The following is a 19785-nucleotide window of genomic DNA, read 5'->3' on the forward strand; positions in this document are numbered from 1 at the left end:
TTCTGCTGCATTTGAGGAGAAGGGAATAGAGTTTTTTTGATTAAAGAAAGGCTGATTTTCAGAAACACAGACAACTATTTTAGATTATAAGAATTTAATACCTGTTATAATAGCTCTGATAGAGGAGAATGTTGAATTCTGTTTTAAACAATTTTGTGTGCCTTCCCTGTACTTGCCATCAGTTTGAGCAGAATGTACTGGGCTTAAGAATTTGGAGTAAAATAACTACACTAAAAAAATTATTGAAAGTCTAAAATGTATATATATATATGCCTACCTCTTTTAGTATGTTTTTGTATATCATATGTTATTGTTTTATTTTAAAAGTTATAATATTTGTAAAAACTAGTGAATAGGCAACTAATTTAAAAACTCTAAATCATAGTGTTCCTTATTTTGTTTTAGCAGAAACACACCACTTTTGAGCAACCTGTCTTTTCAGTTTCAAAACACTCACCGCCAATGTCAGCATCTAAATGGTTTGACCCAAAATCTATTTGTAAGACACCAAGCAGCAATACCTTGGATGATTACATGAGCTGGTAATTACTTTTGGCCCCTTGCTTGATTGGCAGGGTGGTATGATAGAGTTAACATGTGCTTCTGGGCCAAATAAATCTGGGATTAAATCCTACTCTTTAAAGACTTTCCAACTTCATATTATTTTCTCAGCATCATTGTTTTCATCTATAAAATGGAAAGGGGAAAGTGGTTGCAATAATGCATATCTTTAAGGATTGTTGTGAATGTAGTTTCTGTCATATTGTAATCTGTACCTACAACCTATAAATATTCTAAGGATGTAAAACGTCTTGATAATCATGTATTGCCATACAGATATCTCTCTATTGAGAGAGAGATTTTAAAGGTTAGTATTCTTAGAGCTGATAAAGAGTAGATGAATTTTTTCACGTGAGTGGTGGTAATTGGAAAGTGATAGCTTCTGGAAGAGATTGGTTGCTACAGTTCATGTAGTTCTGGGGATATTCAAGGGTGTAGTACTTGAGTGGATAGGAATGATGGATAAGTGAAGAAGTTCGATGATGGGTGTGCTGACTGACAGGGAACACAAGGGATACTACAAAAAAAATGAATGACATTTCAAAGAAAGGAAATAAAGGGGTGTGGAACATTGCAACCATCAACCAGTGGCTATATCTTTAATGTCTTAGGGGATAGCTTAAATCCATGTCATCTTTTGCGTTTCATTTTCATAATGTAATCTTGATCTTAATTAGAACTGGCCTTAAAGATTTTATAACCCAGCCTCTTACCTACTTAATATAGTTTTACTATATATTGCCTCGTTTTATTATATGTAGAATATTTTAAAGAATGATTGCTAACTAAAATAGCAATAATAGATATTTCTTGTGACATTAAGTTAATTATTGTTAACAAATATTTGTGGAGCTCTTTCGTGCCAAGCATTGTTCTAGGTGTTGAGGATATATTAATAGCAAACAAGGCAAACAAAGCACAAATGTATGCTGGACAGATTTAAGCTCAAAGGCCAAACTCCTCTGACGTAACTGGCTTTCTGATGTTTCTAGCAAGCCATTATAGAACATTACTGTTTAAAAAAACACTGAAAAGCTGACGTTTAAAAAAAAAGTCAGCCATAAGCTGACGTTTGCTAAATACGTATAAAATAACTCTAACTACTTTGTATTTTAAATGCCATCTTTTTTATTTTACAGACAAAGATTTCTTGTCTGCATACAAATATTTATTTTCAGAAAGAATTCCCCAAAATTAAATATCCGGTGGTGGCATATCTGGAATAAATGTCAGCTATATCACGTAAACTGAGTTGGGTTCTGTTTGATGTAGCACTTTTAGGTTTATATCAGCCTTTTAAAATACTTGAAAACAATCAGAATCTTATTTATTAAATTGTAATGTTTTAAATAAAAAATATATATATTTCCTAGTTTTAGAACTCCAGTTGTAAAGAATGGCTTTCCACCTGCTTGTCAGTTGTCAACACCTTATGGCCAACCTGCCTGTTTCCAGCAGCAACAGCACCAAATACGTGCTACTCCACTTCAAAATTTACAGGTTCGATAAGCTTTATATATGATGGTATATGTTAAGATACAATCAGTTTTACAGCTTTTATTTTTATAGCATCTAGTTATCAGGAAAGGTCTTAAGAACTTGGCCGTTCGCATTTCCACTAGACAAAACTTTCCTGCTGTCCTGATAAGAGTGTGCCTTGTGGCTTTGAGAGGTTCATTATTGAAGAAGCTGATGAAGTTACTCTTATTAACTAGGCCAAAGAATCCAGTTTGAATAGCTGGATAAAATTTCCCTTATAATCAAGGCTACCTTTTATTTTTTATTTTTATTTATTTGTTTTTTTTGAGACAGAGTCTCGCTCTGTTGCCCAGGCTAGAGTGCAGTGGCGCGATCTCTGCTCACTACAACCTCTGCTTCCCAGGTTCAAGCGATTCACGTGCCTTAGGCTCCTGAGTAGCTGAGATTACAGGCACGCATCACCACACCTGGCTAATTTTTGTATTTTTATTAGAGACAGGGTTTCACCATGTTGCTCAGGCTGGTCTCGAACTCGTGGCCTCAAGCTGTCCCGCCCGCCTCAGCCTCCCAAAGTTCTGGGATTACAGGCATGAGCCACTGCGCCTGGCCGAGGTTACTTTTTGTTGTGTTTTGTCAGCTGCTAGTGAGCAGCTTCATTTTGTTTGTTAGTATACAATTCATTTGGAAATGTAAATTTTCAAAAATATCAGAATAGCAATATGAGGTACTGCTAGAATGTATTATACTAATAACTGTAAATTAAGAGGAAAGATTTTTTTGCTGATGAGGCAAAAGTTGGTTTCTAATAACTGTCCTAGAGGCAGCTGAATACTGTTAGAAAACGTGGGCCTTGGAGACACTGGGCATGAATCTTGGCCTCACTACTTACCATCTGTGTGATCTTTTGCAAGTTACCTAAACTTTCTGTGCCCATTTCATCATCTATAAAATTAATAAAGCTAACTGTCTGCTAGGATGGTGATGAAGATTAAATTAGTTAATATATATGTAACTCCTAATACAGAGCATGACACTTAGTAAATCAGAAATATTAGCAGCAATTGTTATTTAAATAAAACAATAAAAAAACCCATGAGTAATTAAGTATAAAAATCAACTAATAAAAAAATTAGTCGACAGAATAAGAACAATGGTTATCAGGGAAGGGAAAAAGAGGAATGGGGAGTTACTGTTTAATGGGTATAGAGTTTCAGTGATGATATTTGCACCACCATCCATCTCCAGAACTTTTTCATCATCACATACTGAATGTACTTAATGCACTGAGTTGTACCTAAAAATGGTTAAAGTGGTAAATTTTGCGTTATGTATAATTTGTGCAATTTGAAAGAATAATGGATAAAACAATGAACTGACAGTCGATACTAACTAGAAAGAGGTGATAGTGTTTTGAGGATTGAAACAATATAATAAATTACAAAGGAAAAAGAAAAATGATCAAGTTTGTTCATGCATTGATTCAAAACACATTTATTTAGCTATTACTGTCAGGCCCTGTTTGAGTTGCAATCCAGAAGACGAGTCACAGATGACAAGTGAAGGGGCTTGGTGGAGCCTTCTAGAAGAGGCCAGTGTCAGGAGAGGACTGAAACGAGGCCACAGTGTGGCTAGAGCTCAGGAAGGGGAAGGGGTGAGTCCCAAGATTTGCTGGGCCCTTAAGTTTTACCCTAAGAGGGTGGAAAGCTTTGGAAGAGGTTGAAGCAGGGAAGTGAAATGATCCGATTTACATTTTGGAAACTCTAACCACAGTGAGTAGGGCAGACTAAGGGGGATGTGGAATGTCCTGTGTAGGAAACTGGAGTTCACATTAGTGTTGAATCACAAATAAGAGTTATTTTATTCTAAAAGCTGTCAGCAGCCATGGGGAAAGGACATTGAACTGCTTTCTTCCCTCAGCAATGGTCACAGTTTTAAATATGAAAGGAAGAAGAGAGAGGAGGCACAAAAGGAAGGAGTGGGGAAACGATGAAATTACAACATATAAATGTTTAGAAGCCCAATACTTTGTTACAGGAAATATGTATGGACTCAACAATGTATCTCAATCCTATAGGTGAAAAAATTAGAATACTAACTTTTTATTTAAATAGGAGATTACATGAGATATTCTACCATTTGGAACCTAAAGCAGGCCTTAGTTAAATTGAGGTTTATTCAGACCTTGTTTCAACTTGGTTAATCAGCTAATCAGGAGCTCTTTTTGTTTCAACTTCTTTATCAGCTCAGAATAAGTCCTCTCAGCACTCCATCTGTTCAAAGCATTTATAGGTACACAGAGAGATCCTCTAGTATAAGGGAAGGGATGATGGGGCAGGTTGTATAGTACATCACCTGAAAGTTTGCTGGGGAAGATTGCTGAGGTTCTGAAAAATTAAGTAACTTTTGAACATCACTCAGCACAAAGTGCGGGGCTGTATTAATGAGTTCTCACACTGCTATAAAGAAATATCTGAGAGTAATTTATAAAGAAAAGAGGTTGAGCTGGCTAATGGTTCCACAGGCTGTACAGTAGGCATGATGCTGGCAATCTGCTTGGATTCTGGGGAGGCCTCAGGAAACTTTCCAATCGTGGCAGAAGGTGAAAGGGAGCAAATGTCACATGGCTGGAACAGGAGGAAGAGAGAGAGTTGTGGGGAGGTGCCACATACTTTTAAACCACCAGATCTCTTGAGAACTCTCAGAGAAGCACTGAGGGGGAAATCTACCCCCATGATTCAGTCACCTCTCACCAGGCCCCACCTCCAACATTGGGAATTACAATTTGACATGAAATCTGACAGATCCAAACCATGTCAGGGACATTGCTGAAATTTGCATTTGTCTCATTGACTCTGGAGCTCTTAGCACCTTAGCACATTGCTTCCTTTATAATATAACGCTAAATGAGAAAGAAGAATACATACATAGCCAGATGGTAGTGGCATGCCTGTAATCCCAGCTACTTGGGAGGCTGAGGCAGGAGAATCGCTTGAGCCTGGGAGGCAGAGGGTGCGGTGAGCTGAGATCATGCCACTGCAGTCCAGTCTGGGAAACAGAATGAGACCCTGTCTCAAAAAAAAAAAAAAAATACAGATATAATTATGTGTGTGTATGTGTACATATGTAAATAAAGAGGTATAAGGAAAAAGAAAAGAAAAATGAAAAATATAATTTTATATTTTAGTTTTTATTTTTTTTTAAGCTTATAAGTTTGCAGATTGCATATTAAGTGGTTTTTTCCTCCTCGAAATTTGTTTTTAAGTCAAAACCAGTTAAAGGGGGAGATCTTAGAAGTTTGTCTGCATTATTTTTTAAGGTTTTTTTTATTTGATTAAGTAGAGCAAGTCCTTTTAAAAATATTGTAACATTTCTAATTAAGATTTAAGATAATTTCAAAATGGGGAGCAGTTGACTGTACCAAATGTAAGCTAGTTTCTTAGGCATATTGATTGAACTTTTATTTATGTATTTTACTTATTTAGGTTTTAGCATCATCTTCAGCAAATGAATGCATTTCGGTTAAAGGAAGAATTTATTCCATGTTAAAGCAGATAGGAAGTGGAGGTTCAAGCAAGGTAAGTATCTTAAAATATTTAAGAAATAAATAAAAATATTTTAAACTTTCTATTTTTTTGTGTTTTTACCTGTGAGGGCTGCTTTTCCTTAACTTCTAGGGGCCATGTTGCCCTTGAGCCAAAAAGCCATCTTAACACCTGCCCTTCTCTTCCCACTGCCTCGCATGTGACATATCTTCTTTAGATTTCTTATTCCCAGTCTCCTGCCTTTCCTTTCAATGTCCTATGCTTCTAAACTTCTTCTTTAATAACAAAAACATTGACATGGGGTAGTGAATGACCACTATGTATTATCACAAAAGAATCAGAAATTTCTGAGTCAGAATGTGATGTAAATTGCTAATATGTTTAGAATCATTCAGCAAGGATTTTTGCTAATGGATTTTGTTTTGTTTTGAGTTATTCATTTCAGAAACAGAATTCAGTAACAAGTGAATTTCTGGAATTAGATTATTTTCTAAACTTACCTGAGTTCTAAATTTATATCATTTTACATCTCTAGATTGAAGGCATCTTAAGCATTATCTAAATTTACCATCTTTAATTGTCATTCAATTAAATCTACTTCCGTTAGACTTTTGCCTTCATCACTCACCAAAATAACTGTAATCAAGACCACTAATGACCTCCATTTTTTTTTTTGCCCAATCTGATTCTTAGCTTAGATTTTGGATTACTTAGCATTTGGGGCAACTGATTTTTTTTTTCTCAATCAAGGTTTTTTTCCACAGTTGGTTTGTGTTTTTCTCTTCTCAAACTGGCCATACCTATTGTCTTCCTCATGTTCCTGATCTCAGTGAAGCAGTGCTCCAGGGCTTAGTCCTCAACCCTCTTTCATCTTTTTCTTAAACTCATTCTGTTGGTGTTCTCTTTCAGTCTTGTGGTTTCAAATACCATGTATATGCCGACAATTCTCCAACTGGTATGTCCAGCTCATACCTCTCCTTTGAATTGCAGACTTGTATATTCAACTTGACTATTCAACTTCGCTTCTTAGTGTCTACCAGGCATTTAAAACAATATGTCCAAACACAACTCTTGCTCCATAGCTTTTCTCATTTCAGTACATGGCAGCTTCATTCTTCCAATTGATTTACCAAAAAATTAGTGCCTCTTACTCTCATACACACATCTAGCCAGTCAGCAAATCTTGTTGGTTCTACTGCAGAGTATCTCCAGAATCTGTTTCTCATCATCTCCAGCATTATTGTTTCGGTCAAGGCAACTTTTATATTTTCACCTAAATTACTTTAATAGCCTTCTAAAGGATTTCATTGACTCAGTCCTTGCCCTCCTGGTCTATTTTTTAAAATTGTATATTGACAAATTATAGTTGTATATTTTTATGGGGTACAGGGTGGTATTAGCTTTTTTAATACAATGTGAAATGATTAAGCAAATTAACATCTATTACTTCAATATTTTTGTGTGATGAGAACATTAGCAGTTGACTCTGCAATATTGAAATGTATAGTATCCAATTATTATTTTCAGCATGCTATGCTAATCATCTGAAAAAAAATCAAACTTGTATCTCCTATCTGAGCCTTTGTATCCCTTCACCAACATCTCCCCATTTCCCTCAACCTCCAGCCTTTGGTAACCACTATTGTCAAAGGTGGTATGAGCTCTTCTCTATGAGTTTAATTGTTTTAGATTTCACATATAAGTGAGAACATGAGGTATTTGTCTTTCTGTGTTAGCTTATTTCAGTTCTTCCTGGCCTATTTTAACATAACATCCTGTTTTCCTTTAGATATCATCATGTGTCTTCTGAGTTAGGCCTTCCTTGCCCACACTCTAAAACTGCAACTCCCACCTTTCAATCACCAGTGTTCTCCATTCCCCGCCTGGTTTGTTTTTCTGTGTATCTTACCTTCTAACACATTCTGTAATTTACTTACTTGATTTGTTGTTTGTGTCCCCCTGCACTTGAATGTGAGCTCCATGAAGATAGTGATGTTTTTCTGATTTGCTCAGTGATACTAGCCCCAGTATCCAGAACAGTAGTTAGAACAGATAGGGATTGAATTTATTAGTTGAATGAGTAAACTGTCTGTCCTCAGCTCTTTTGCTATTATAAGTTGTTAAGGATGACACATTAAACAAAAACTGTTGGACTCATTTTAAGTTTTACTGTAATTTCCTAATCTCACAATAATTAGACTTGCATAAGGCTGTCTTATTAACTTATTAAAAATAAGGATGGCTGGGTGTGGTGGCTCACACTTGTAATCCCAGCACTTTGGGAGGCTGAGGCGGGCGGATCAACAGGTCAGGAGATCGAGACCATCCTGGCTAATAGGGTGAAACCCCGTCTCTACTAAAAATACAAAAAAATTAGCTGGGTGTAGTGGCGGGTGCCTGTAGTCCCAGCCACTTGGGAGACTGAGGCAGGAGAATGGCATGAACCTGGGAGGCAGAGCTTGCAGTGAGCCGAGATCGTGCCACTGTACTCCAGCCTGGGCGACAGAGCGAGATTCTGTCTCAAAATAAATAAATAAATAAATAAGGTATGTGCATTTCCATGTGTATCAACTCTTCAATAAATATTGATTTCATTATACATTTCATTTTATCAGTCTATTTGAATTACCTAATTTAGTTGCTTTCATAAAAATTACTTGGTTAATATTTATTATTTATTTGTTATTTGGCTATATTTCAGTAATATCAAGGTACTGACACTTAATAGAGGTATTTATTTAGTGGTATGTTTTCAGAGAATGTAGAGTAGTCTTAATGGCATTTTAACATTTTTTTCCTTGGAGTATAATGAAGGTGTAAGCTTAAGTAAAGGGCCAAGTGATAAAGCAATGGCTGGCCCATATTTTCTGAATTCAACTAAATTATTTAAGTTAATTATGATTGAGTTGAAAAAAATCAAACGTCTCAAAGAAAGTAACATGCTTTATGAAACTAATACCATTTATGCTTTGCCTGTTTCAGAGTTTAGGCAGTGACCAACTTTTAAGGAGGCTATTGAGAGTATCTAGAACAGTCGTGGGGTAATGAGAATGGTCAAGACACTGGTAACTTCCCATAAAACTAACAAATCATAATTCTGACACTATCTCTATGAAATTGAAATAAGGCTTACCTAAACCAGATTGCAAGAGTTTTGTCAGAACAGGGACAGTGGGGACAGTAATAAACTCATTCATGTAAAAAGTTAATTTAAAAGTTTTCATTTGTTTACTTAATTTTAAGATCTTATTACATAAATAGCTTTAGTATCCTGTACTTTTTTTTTTTTATATATATCCGAAAACTTTAGCATGTTTTAAAATGTCCACTTTATTCTGTCCTGAATGTCTTCAGTGATGGTAGCTAACATTTGCTTCACTCCAGACACACTGCAGAACACACCGTAGACATCAGTCATCTGAGTCATCCTTCCAATCCTGTGCCATAGGTACTACTAACAGCATTTGATTTTTGAGAGACTAAGGAACTTGCCCAGTTAGGTTGCTGATAAAGATGGAGCTGGAGCTCAAATACAGTTATTTCTTTCTAGTCTTTCCTAAGTTTTATGTCCTATATTTTCTAATCTTTAAATTTTATTTTTATGATACAAAGCTATTTCATTGTACAAATATACTACCAGAACATACAAATAAGATATTAGCCATCAGATTCAGGGTCATGGGTTAATGAGGCTATTTACCTTTTACAAAATGGCTTTATGCTGCTATTTTTAAATCCCTATCTGTTTTATTGTTATTTTCTTATCCCTCTTATGCCCCATCCCCCTCTAATTTGCTGTGTATCCAACTAAAACCAGTAATACTTCATTCGAGTCTCATACTTAAAACTTAAAGGCAAGCTATACCTGAGGGGCCTGATAAATTCTCCTTGTTAGTGCAGTTTTAGCACATCAACCTCATAAACACTTGGACTCTTTTCTTATTCCTTCCCAGTATCTGCTGGGCAATCAAGGTTAAATGAATTTTTACTTAAATATGTCAAAAGGGGTAAATGAGTATAATTTTTCTTATATACACAGGCATTTTGTATTTGAATTGAGTTTTAAAAGCACCATCCTTGTTGCATGTTTGTGGAAAGTTAGCTACATTTGCATTGTTTTCTATGTTTAAAAATGTTATGTGTCCTATAAATGTTACTTAGGAATTGACCATCCTTTATAGCCAGAGCAATTGTACTTTGATCTCAAAGATCCTGGCAACATATAAGAACATTTTGTTCCTGCCAGCTTTACTTTGAAATTCAGACCTACTCTACTATTCACAGCTGGATATACTGATAGCTTATGATTATTATATATTTTTTAATATTTTCTATCACATGAATGAAATTGCTAAGTCCCGGCACTATGGAGAAAACAACATCTGTGAATTGAATTGACTCTATATCATAGCCTTTAGTCATCCTTAACTTTTTTTTTTTTTTTTTTCCTTGAGACAGTGTCTCACTATCTTGCTGAGGCTGGACTCAAACTCCTGGGCTCAAGCAATTGTCCCACCTCAGCTTTCTGAGTAGTTGGGCTTAAAGGAACACACGACTGCACCAGGCTTGTCCTTAACATTTTGGAATGTCTTTTTCTTTATACTGTTTCCCTGGTTAGGGCATCCAACAGATTGTTATATATATGAAATTTAAACTTTTCTTACATGTTGATATAGAAACTTTAGATTTATACCTTTAAATTATTGAATGCCCATCATCATAGTTCGCTGGGAATGGATTGTTACTCTGCTATTCGAATTATTTTTCTTCTTTCTACACTCAAAATAGGCCTGAAACTTTTCGTTGTTCATGTCAGTATTTCCTTTAGAATTTTCTCAACCTGAAATTCTAATACATTTAGAATCATTGTGTGATAGTGTATAAATAGTACATTCTAAACTTCTCTTTGTTCTACTGTGTAGGTATTTCAGGTGCTGAATGAAAAGAAACAGATATATGCTATAAAATATGTGAACTTAGAAGAAGCAGATAACCAAACTCTTGATAGTTACCGGAACGAAATAGCTTATTTGAATAAACTACAACAACACAGTGATAAGATCATCCGACTTTATGATTAGTAAGAATCCTTTTTAAATTTAAAAAGAAAACTTTTTGCCATAGTTCTTCAGGTAAATCTTTAGTAAACCTTGATATAACCTAGCCATTTATTGTTTTGTTGTTTTTATTTGTTTAATTGCAGTGAAATCACGGACCAGTACATCTACATGGTAATGGAGTGTGGAAATATTGATCTTAATAGTTGGCTTAAAAAGAAAAAATCCATTGATCCATGGGAACGCAAGAGTTACTGGAAAAATATGTTAGAGGCAGTTCACACAATCCATCAACATGGTATTTAGTGTTTTTTTTATATTTGTAAGGTTAAAATATTTGTTAATAGTATCATCTTAGAGAAATATACCTATAATTTTAAGACATTGGTTGTTGGTATCTTTAACTAGATGAACTAAATAATTAGAAGTTTATTTAAAGATAAAGGAATAAAACCATTTCTTAAAACACTGTTAACCCAAAGGATATAGGACATGAACTCAAGTTCCCACATCTGTAATACAAAATGTATTTTTCTCAGTATTAACATAGTCTGTCATCCTTATCTCCAAATACTTGGATTATAGCAGGTCTAAGACTTTGGGGTTCAGGCATCCTAAAAAATATGAGATATTTACTTTACTCATTCTCCTAATCATTTTGTGTTGTATGCCCTATATGAGAGGTTTTTTTTTGTTTGTTTTTTACTGTTAGACCTACCTTCTGGGTTGGTTTTTACTTGTCCTTGGTTCTTTTTAGGGTTTTTCTCTGCCTTTACCTTATCCTATATATTTTTTTGTTCTTAATACTGTTATCTTAGTTAATTGTAATTTATCTCCTCCTTATATCCATCTTTCTATAGGTTAAAAGATAATTCACCAGTGATCAAGATCAGGGCTACAGGGGTAGAGATGTCAGGAGCATTAGGGTCTTACTGTCTGGCAGTATAATTGATGATGCTCTCTAGTGGGCAGTGAATCACAGTGGTTAAGAGGATAGATTCTGAAGCCAGACTGTCTGGCTTCAACTCATGGCACTGTCACTTAGGCCGTGTGACCTTGTACAAGTTACTTAAACTCTCATTGCCTTAGCTTCCTTGCCTTACAATGGGGATGATGATAATACTTCAGCATTGTTGTGAAGATTAAATGATTCAGTACTGTATAAACAACGAACTTAGAACAGTGCCTGGCACAGATCAAGTGCTATGTAAATGTTTGCAGAATATATAAAAAAATTAATATCGAATTGGATTCACTAATTGAAGGAATAAATACAGCTTGACCTGTAGACTGAATTTTTTGGTCCTTAGGATGTTTTGCATTGTTTAATATTATAGTGGATTTTTATTTTAAAGGCATTGTTCACAGTGATCTTAAACCAGCTAACTTTCTGATAGTTGATGGAATGCTAAAGCTAATCGATTTTGGGATCGCAAACCAAATGCAACCAGATACAACAAGTATTATTAAAGATTCTCAGGTAAGACTTTTAATTTGGTTATCTCACAGTAGAGTTCTTTTTTCACCTGTGAGGTATTATATTGCAAATGAGTATTATATTTTTAATCATCTCTAAAGGATTTGAAGTCTTTTAATAAGAATGGGTTTAAAAATATAAACCATGATCATTATAACTTAGAAAGTCAAGATCAAATGGTAATATCCCCAGCAATTTTGAATGGTTTTACTATAGCTGAAATAGAGAAACAGTAATATCTTCCTTGAAAATCACTTGGTCATGATCAAAAATTGACCTGAAAATTTGGCTCAGAGTTTCCTTGTAGCAAAGAGAGAGTTGCAGTTGTATGTTTTTCATTGTCTGTGAGGTAAGATTATTTTTACTCTTCTAGAGAAGCAGACCTTTTCCTATCACTGAAATTGGGAAAAAAAAATTCTTAAATGGGCCTTCATATTGTAAATGCTATAAGTATTATAAGCAACATTTTTATAATAGATATTGCAACAGCAAACTTAATGAAGTTGTTCTATAAAAACTAAAGCAATGGCACAAAAGTATATCTAAAAGATATTCATGCTTGGAGCCAAGATGATATGTTCTGTGTTTACAGATTTTTGATGTGAGTTCACCTTAATCCCAGGAATAAAATAGACTCTGTTAGGAGGAATAGATGGACAACATGCCCTATTTGAGAGTCATGTCTCTTTATATCAAAAGTATGGCAGAACAATGAGTTGTAAATCAGCTTGACAGTATCTTCCATGTCAAGGCCCTAAAGTAGATATATTCTGTGTTTAAAGCAAACCATTTATTTTAGAAGAAAATGAGGCTGTTGTAAGGTTGGCATATCGTGCTGTAGAAACTTAGAGGACTACTGTGGGACAAAGCTAGATGGTCTTTTTGTTTATATATTGGTTGGCTTATTTAAAAAATATGTATTTTTAAAGTTGAATATGTTACAACACAGAAACGAATGGTGCGTCCCTCAATGGCCTCAATGTTTATGGCCATTAATAGGATTTTAGCCTGGACAGTTTTTAGGGCAGACTTTACTAGTTGCCCACTATAATCACAGAAAAAGCACAGCATTCTGAAAGGAGTCACTTTGCTGATTATGAACCCAACTCATTTTGCTGCAGTTGGGAAGAAATTTGATATATATATCTTAACATTGTTAGCAGTTATTTGAAGTTTGCAAGGATATCGTTGAAATCTATAATTACCCAAGTTTCCAAGGATCTGGCATTTGTATTTTTAAGAATCTAAAGCAGAATGAAATATTTTCATTGATTTGTGTTTTCTCTGACTTGGCATGTAGGTTGGCACAGTTAATTATATGCCACCAGAAGCAATCAAAGATATGTCTTCCTCCAGAGAGAATGGGAAGTCTAAGTCAAAGGTACTGAAAAGATTGTTTACATCGCAATTATCTGGCAACAGTAGGGAATGCACTGTTTTCTGAATAAACTTACCAGATAACAATTTCTTTAAGTTCTAAAACTTTTTAGGCCATTACAGAGACATTGCTGGTTTTTTTCGTTTCCAATTCTTATTATTTTTCATCACTTATTCGTTTGCGAATTCTACATTTCCAAGAACAGCTGGAGAATGTAATTGTTTTCTGGCCTGCCACTGGCTACTTTTCCACTGACTTCATCCCACTACCTCGATGAGTTTGTGTTAGCCTCTTGGGTGCCCTTTGTCAGGGGCTCCTTTTGCCTACTGTGATGCCTTGGGCTCCCAGGCTAACCCTTCTTTCTCTACATCAATGTAAACAAGTGGGTGCAAGCACACATTGTCCCAGGGACCTGCATTCATTCAAGCCATAGATCTGCCTCTCTAAATTGTGCCTATAGACAGTGCCTATTATAAAATAAATTGAGGATTAATTGGGAAAGAATATATAAAGTACTTAGTACATTTATCCAGCTCAGAATCATTTCTTGATAAATGTGTTTTTTTGTTTTGTTTTGTTTTGTTTTGTTTTACTAAATTATATTTTCCTCCTTAGAAAATCTGGCTTTTAAGTGTTTTTCAACTAACTGGCATAAACTTTTGCAAAATGTTTTCATAAAATTCTTTTTATATTTGTTTAGCCTCCACTCTTCTTCTAAAACTTAAATTTCTTGTGTTTTTATTAGACTTTCTGTGGTTTTGTTCATCTTAAACAAGCAGTTCCTGACTTCATTTATCAATTCTATTTTCATTTGCTTTACAACTTCAGTACTTACGATAACCAGAAACTTTTCTCTATGATTAACCATATTTATGGTTTATCATTTAATGCCCGTGACAATGTACTTTTATAATGTCTATACCAGAGGTGAGGAAACAGACACATAGCATTACCCATTAGTAAGACATCTTCAAGATATGTTAAAGGTAATATTAATTTCATATAACTAATTATTTACGTGAAATAGCTGAAATGATTGGAATTGTGTAACTGGCTTAGATATAACTGATCTATTCAAAAGAATTGCTAACTGAATTAGTTTTTTACTTTGAAGATGTTTTAAAGCTTGTAAATACTTGGAGATTTTGGACACACAAGCTCAGCATAGTTCTATAATATATGTGTTTGGGTTTAAAGTTGTATTATTTATTTATTATTTCCAGTGGTCTTGTCTGAAGAGTTGCATAATTTAAACAACCTTTAAAACTGTATACATACTTTGAACTTATATAAAAATTTATAATCCAGTAATTCTGGGGAAAACAAGTAAACTTGAAACTTATAGTTACATTTTTTAGTTTATATTTTCACAAGTTGGAAAGAATTTAATATTTTGTCTTAATTGAAATATTTTAGTTACGAGGTTATAGAAAGATTTAAAGTAAAGCTCATATCTTCTGATGGAATAACCAACTGAAATGAAAACTAGACAAAGATGTTTTGTCATGTTACCATAATGTAGTACACATTCATTGAGATTTAATTATGATTTTAAATATATATATTTAATATATATGTGTTTACATTTTACATGAAAATAACAGCAACTTTTTTGTGTGTGTTTGTTTGTTTCTTAGATAAGCCCCAAAAGTGATGTTTGGTCCTTAGGATGTATTTTGTACTATATGACTTATGGGAAAACACCATTTCAGCATATAATTAATCAGATTTCTAAGTTGCATGCCATAATTGATCCTAATCATGAAATTGAATTTCCTGATATTCCAGAGAAAGATCTTCAGGATGTGTTAAAGGTAATATTAATATCATGTAACTAATTATTTACTTAAATGCTGAAATAATTGGAATTGTGTAACTGGCTTAGATATAACTGTTCTATTCAAAAGAATTGCTAACTGAATTAGTTTTTTACTTTGAAGATGTTTTAAAGCTTGTAAATACTTGGGGATTTTGCAAAAGTGCCTTGGGAGAAATAATCTTATCATTACTTGAGTGGGATATCTAAAAAGCAACTTTTATAATGTAATGTAATCTGGAAAAATACTTTATCAATATCATATATGAAAACCTGCTTTGTTTCTCTTTAAAATATCTTTGTTTTAATAGTGTTGTTTAAAAAGGGACCCAAAACAGAGGATATCCATTCCTGAGCTCCTGGCTCATCCATACGTTCAAATTCAAACTCATCCAGGTACTACTTCTTTAAAAATTTGTCTGTTACTAGATCGGTAATATAAACAGTCTTTTACCTATTAATATAACAAAGACAGAATCTAAATTGGCTACCCTTTGTCAGCTTGCCTTTTTCCTTAAGGAAGTTCCATTATTATAAATAGTAAAGTAAATAAACTTTTTTTCTTTACTTATGGTATTTATTTTTACTTATTCCAGATAAGGGGTTAAAATCAGTGATAAATTACAAGAATATCACTTGTGCTGTTAAACAAAATGTGTATTTATAATGGACTTATATTTTTCTTATTGGTACTAGTGTATTATTGATTTATTTTATAGGTAACCAAATGGCCAAGGGAACCACTGAAGAAATGAAATATGTTCTGGGCCAACTTGTTGGTCTGAATTCTCCTAACTCCATTTTGAAAGCTGCTAAAGTAAGTATGTCTATTCTGTACATTAATTTTAACTGTTTTATGTAGTGAATTCGACACTTAAGGAAACAGGTAGTCTGAAGAAAAGTTGGTCCAATCATCAGATCAGTTATGAAACATGTTTCTACATTTAGATACTTAACACGTACCTTTTGACAAATACAGATTTACTTGATTTATATTCTTCTGCATACAGTACAGTTCAAAGTAGATCGTCACATAAGGTGCATTCAGAAGATTGCTGTCAGGTATCAACTGGAATACATTTAATATAGGAATATAATGTGTCTTTTAACTCAGCACCATTATTAACACAGCTTTTGAATTTATTCCTTTTAGCCAGTTTTTTCCTTAGAGACATTACATCTAATGGCTTTTTTGAAGCTGTATACAGCAGTCAACACAATTCTCAAAGCACAAGTCTCAAGCTGTTTAGCCTCCCAATGTCCATTTATATCTATACCATGATTTTTCAAGCACCTAGTTATTGCTAGAACCCCACAAATGCTTATTGACCAACTGGTTTAGCCAACAAGCAGTTACTAATTATATATTTCAGTTACACAATTATCATAAAATTATGGGAACTTAAACTATCAATACTGGTAGCTCTTTGGATACGTAGAAAGTCCATCTAAGTTGCCAAGAACTTGAGTACATTTCTGAAGGAATTTACTATACATTCACTATATTTGCATTTATATGATATGAGGTAATTGTTTTCTTAAATTTTCTCAAATGCTAATGGCTAAATCAATGGATTTAGTAATTAAAAGTGGACCGAATATGTTTTGTAATTGCTCTGTATTTTGTATCTCCGTGTTTTAAATTTATACTAATATATTGTTCAAAGCCTCTTATAGCTGTAATTGAAGTGGATTAGTTACTTTTATCACTGAGGTTGTATGTTCCTTGAGGGCAAAGATGTCTGCCATCTTCATATGTTAAATGTTAGCTGAGTCTTAAATAATTTTTAAATACATGGATTTTAATATATATCTAATTATTGTATTTACATAATAATTTATAATGTCTTCTATTTATTAGTTAAAATATCATCTGTATAAAGTTTCCTAATAAATAGATTTTGTATAGGAATTTACTTAAGACTGGCTTTATTTAAGAAAAAGTAAAGAGATAAGGCCTTGAAGGCTCATATGTATATTTATTAGTAGCTCTGTTATATTTCTCTCATAGAAAGATTGAGTTACATCTCATGATAAGTAATGCTTAAGACCAAGCTTGGTGTTTAAAATTCTTTATTATCTCTATTAGCTTATAAAATAATTTCCCAACTGTTTAAGAGCAAGAGAGAAATAAATGTATTATATTTAGAATACGTCAAAATACATCTAATGTGACAGTACATTGAACTAAAAAATTACCAAACAGATTTGTGTTTTTAATTTCAGACTTTATATGAACACTATAGTGGTGGTGAAAGTCATAATTCTTCATCATCCAAGACTTTTGGAAAAAAAAGGGAAAAAAAATGATTTGCAGTTACTCATAAATTGTCACATACCACCTATAAAATATATTGGACTGTAATACTCTTGACTCCCTGTGGAAATCTACATTTGAAGACAACATCACTCTTTAAGTGTTATCAGCAAAAAAAATTCAGTAGATTATCTTTAAAAGAAAACTGTAAAAATAGCAACCACTTATGGCACTGTATATATTGTAGACTTGTTTTCTCTGTTTTATGCTCTTGTGTAATCTATTTGACATCATTTCACTCTTGAAATAGTGGGTGGATAGCAAGTATATTCTAAAAAACTTTGTAAATAAAGTTTTGTGGCATAAAATGACACTAACATTTCAAAGTTGTAAGATTGTTTTCTTTAAGCAAATGTATTGTTGGCATGGCAGCAAAATTCTTAATTAGTAAAAAGTAGATTAGGGAAGATGTGAGACTAGAGCTTAGTAAATGAACTTCAAAAAGCAAATCCTGAAGTGTTTGAATTTCAAAATAGACTTCCTAATTATTTCTGGCACTGATAACAATAGTCTATAATTTTAGGAATGAACTTGGCTCTTTCAGATATTCTTCATAACATCTGCTGTTTTTGGTATTTAGAATATCATGCTGGATTCTGTATTGTAAGCTGTATAGGGCATGCCCTCACTGTATGACTTGCTAGGTAATGGATAATTATAAATGTGGCCCCTGAATCTCTTGACTGATTCTAATAGCTTAAAGTATCCTCACATAGCATCCTTTTCTCAATTTTTTAAAAAAAGATTTTAAGAGACTTTATTTTTTATAGCAGTTTTAAGTTCACCTCAAAATTGAGCAGAATGTATAGAGAGTTCCCAGGTATCCTCTCCCCACCCCACCCCCACACATGTGATAACCTCCCTTGCTATCAGCATCCACCATATCAGCATTCCGCACCACAGTGGTACATTTATTACAGTCTGTAAACCTACCTTAACATATTATCACCCAAAGTCTATAGTTTATATTGGGGTTCACTCTTGGTATTGTATATTCTTTGAGTTTTGACAAATATATAATGACATTTATCTACCATTGTAACATCATACAGAATACTTGCACTGTCTTGAAAATCCTCTGTTCTTTGTCCCTTAATCCTTCCCGCTCCCCTAATGCCTGGGAACCACTGATCTTTTTACGATCTCTATAGTTTTGCTTTTCCAGAATGTGACTGTCACATAAGTGGAATCATACAGTCTATAGCCTCTTCAGATTGGCTTCTTTCACTTAGTAACATGTCTTTTTTTTTTTTTTTTTTTTTTTTTTTTTTGAGACGGAGTCTCGCTCTGTCGCCCGGGCTGGAGTGCAGTGGCCGGATCTCAGCTCACTGCAAGCTCCGCCTCCCGGGTTTACGCCATTCTCCTGCCTCAGCCTCCCGAGTAGCTGGGACTACAGGCGCCCGCCACCTCACCCGGCTAGTTTTTTGTATTTTTTAGTAGAGACGGGGTTTCACCATGTTAGCCAGGATGGTCTCGATCTTCTGACCTCGTGATCCGCCCGTCTCGGCCTCCCAAAGCGCTGGGATTACAGGCTTGAGCCACCGCGCCCGGCCAGTAACATGTCTTTTTATGGCTTGCTAGCTTATATCTTTTTAGCACTGGCTAATATTCTATTGTCCGGATGTTCCACAGCTTCTCTCTTTATCTGCTCAAAGATACCATGATTGCTTCCAAATTTGGGGAATTGTGAATAAATTTGCTATGTGAAAGTTTTTGTCTGGACCTAATTTTTTAGCTCTTTTGGCTAAATACTCCTTTGGGACCAAGGAGTTTGATTGCTAAATTCTATGTTAAGAGTGTTTAGTTGTGTAAGAAAGCTCCAAACTGTCTTCCAAAGTGGCTACAGCCACTGTTTTACACTTTCACCAGCAGTGCTTGAGAGTTCCTGTGGCTCCATATTCTTTCCAGCATTTGATGTCTGTGTTTTGGATATGGGGCATTCTAATGGGTTGGTAGGGATATCTCATTTTAATTTGCATCTCCCTAATGACATGATGTTGAGCATCTCTTTATATGCTCATTTGCTATCTGTATATCTTCTTTTGCCCATTTTTAAATTGGTTTATTTTCTTATTAAGGTGTAAGAGTTTTGTGTATTTTGAATAACAGTCCTTTATCAGATGTCTTTTGCACATATTTTCTCCCACTTGTGGCATTT

At 34.2% G+C, this 19785-nt stretch overlaps 1 protein-coding gene across 1 annotated transcript in view; it reads left to right on the forward strand.

Annotated features, from left to right (window-relative positions):
• Positions 1–17949, forward strand: part of TTK (TTK protein kinase) — a 45805-nt gene extending 27856 nt beyond the window's left edge. The window contains exons 12-22 of the mRNA XM_010388533.2: positions 406–542; positions 1935–2061; positions 5523–5615; positions 10505–10662; positions 10786–10937; positions 11995–12119; positions 13417–13497; positions 15132–15308; positions 15622–15706; positions 16030–16127; positions 17537–17949. Coding sequence (XP_010386835.1) covers positions 406–542; positions 1935–2061; positions 5523–5615; positions 10505–10662; positions 10786–10937; positions 11995–12119; positions 13417–13497; positions 15132–15308; positions 15622–15706; positions 16030–16127; positions 17537–17620 — 1317 coding nt within the window. The 3' untranslated portion in view covers positions 17621–17949. The remainder of the gene's footprint in view (positions 1–405; positions 543–1934; positions 2062–5522; positions 5616–10504; positions 10663–10785; positions 10938–11994; positions 12120–13416; positions 13498–15131; positions 15309–15621; positions 15707–16029; positions 16128–17536) is intronic.
• The last annotated feature ends 1836 nt before the right edge of the window (positions 17950–19785 follow it).

The sequence above is a fragment of the Rhinopithecus roxellana genome, chromosome 4 (assembly GCF_007565055.1).
Source record: "Rhinopithecus roxellana isolate Shanxi Qingling chromosome 4, ASM756505v1, whole genome shotgun sequence".
Taxonomy (NCBI): domain Eukaryota; kingdom Metazoa; phylum Chordata; class Mammalia; order Primates; family Cercopithecidae; genus Rhinopithecus; species Rhinopithecus roxellana.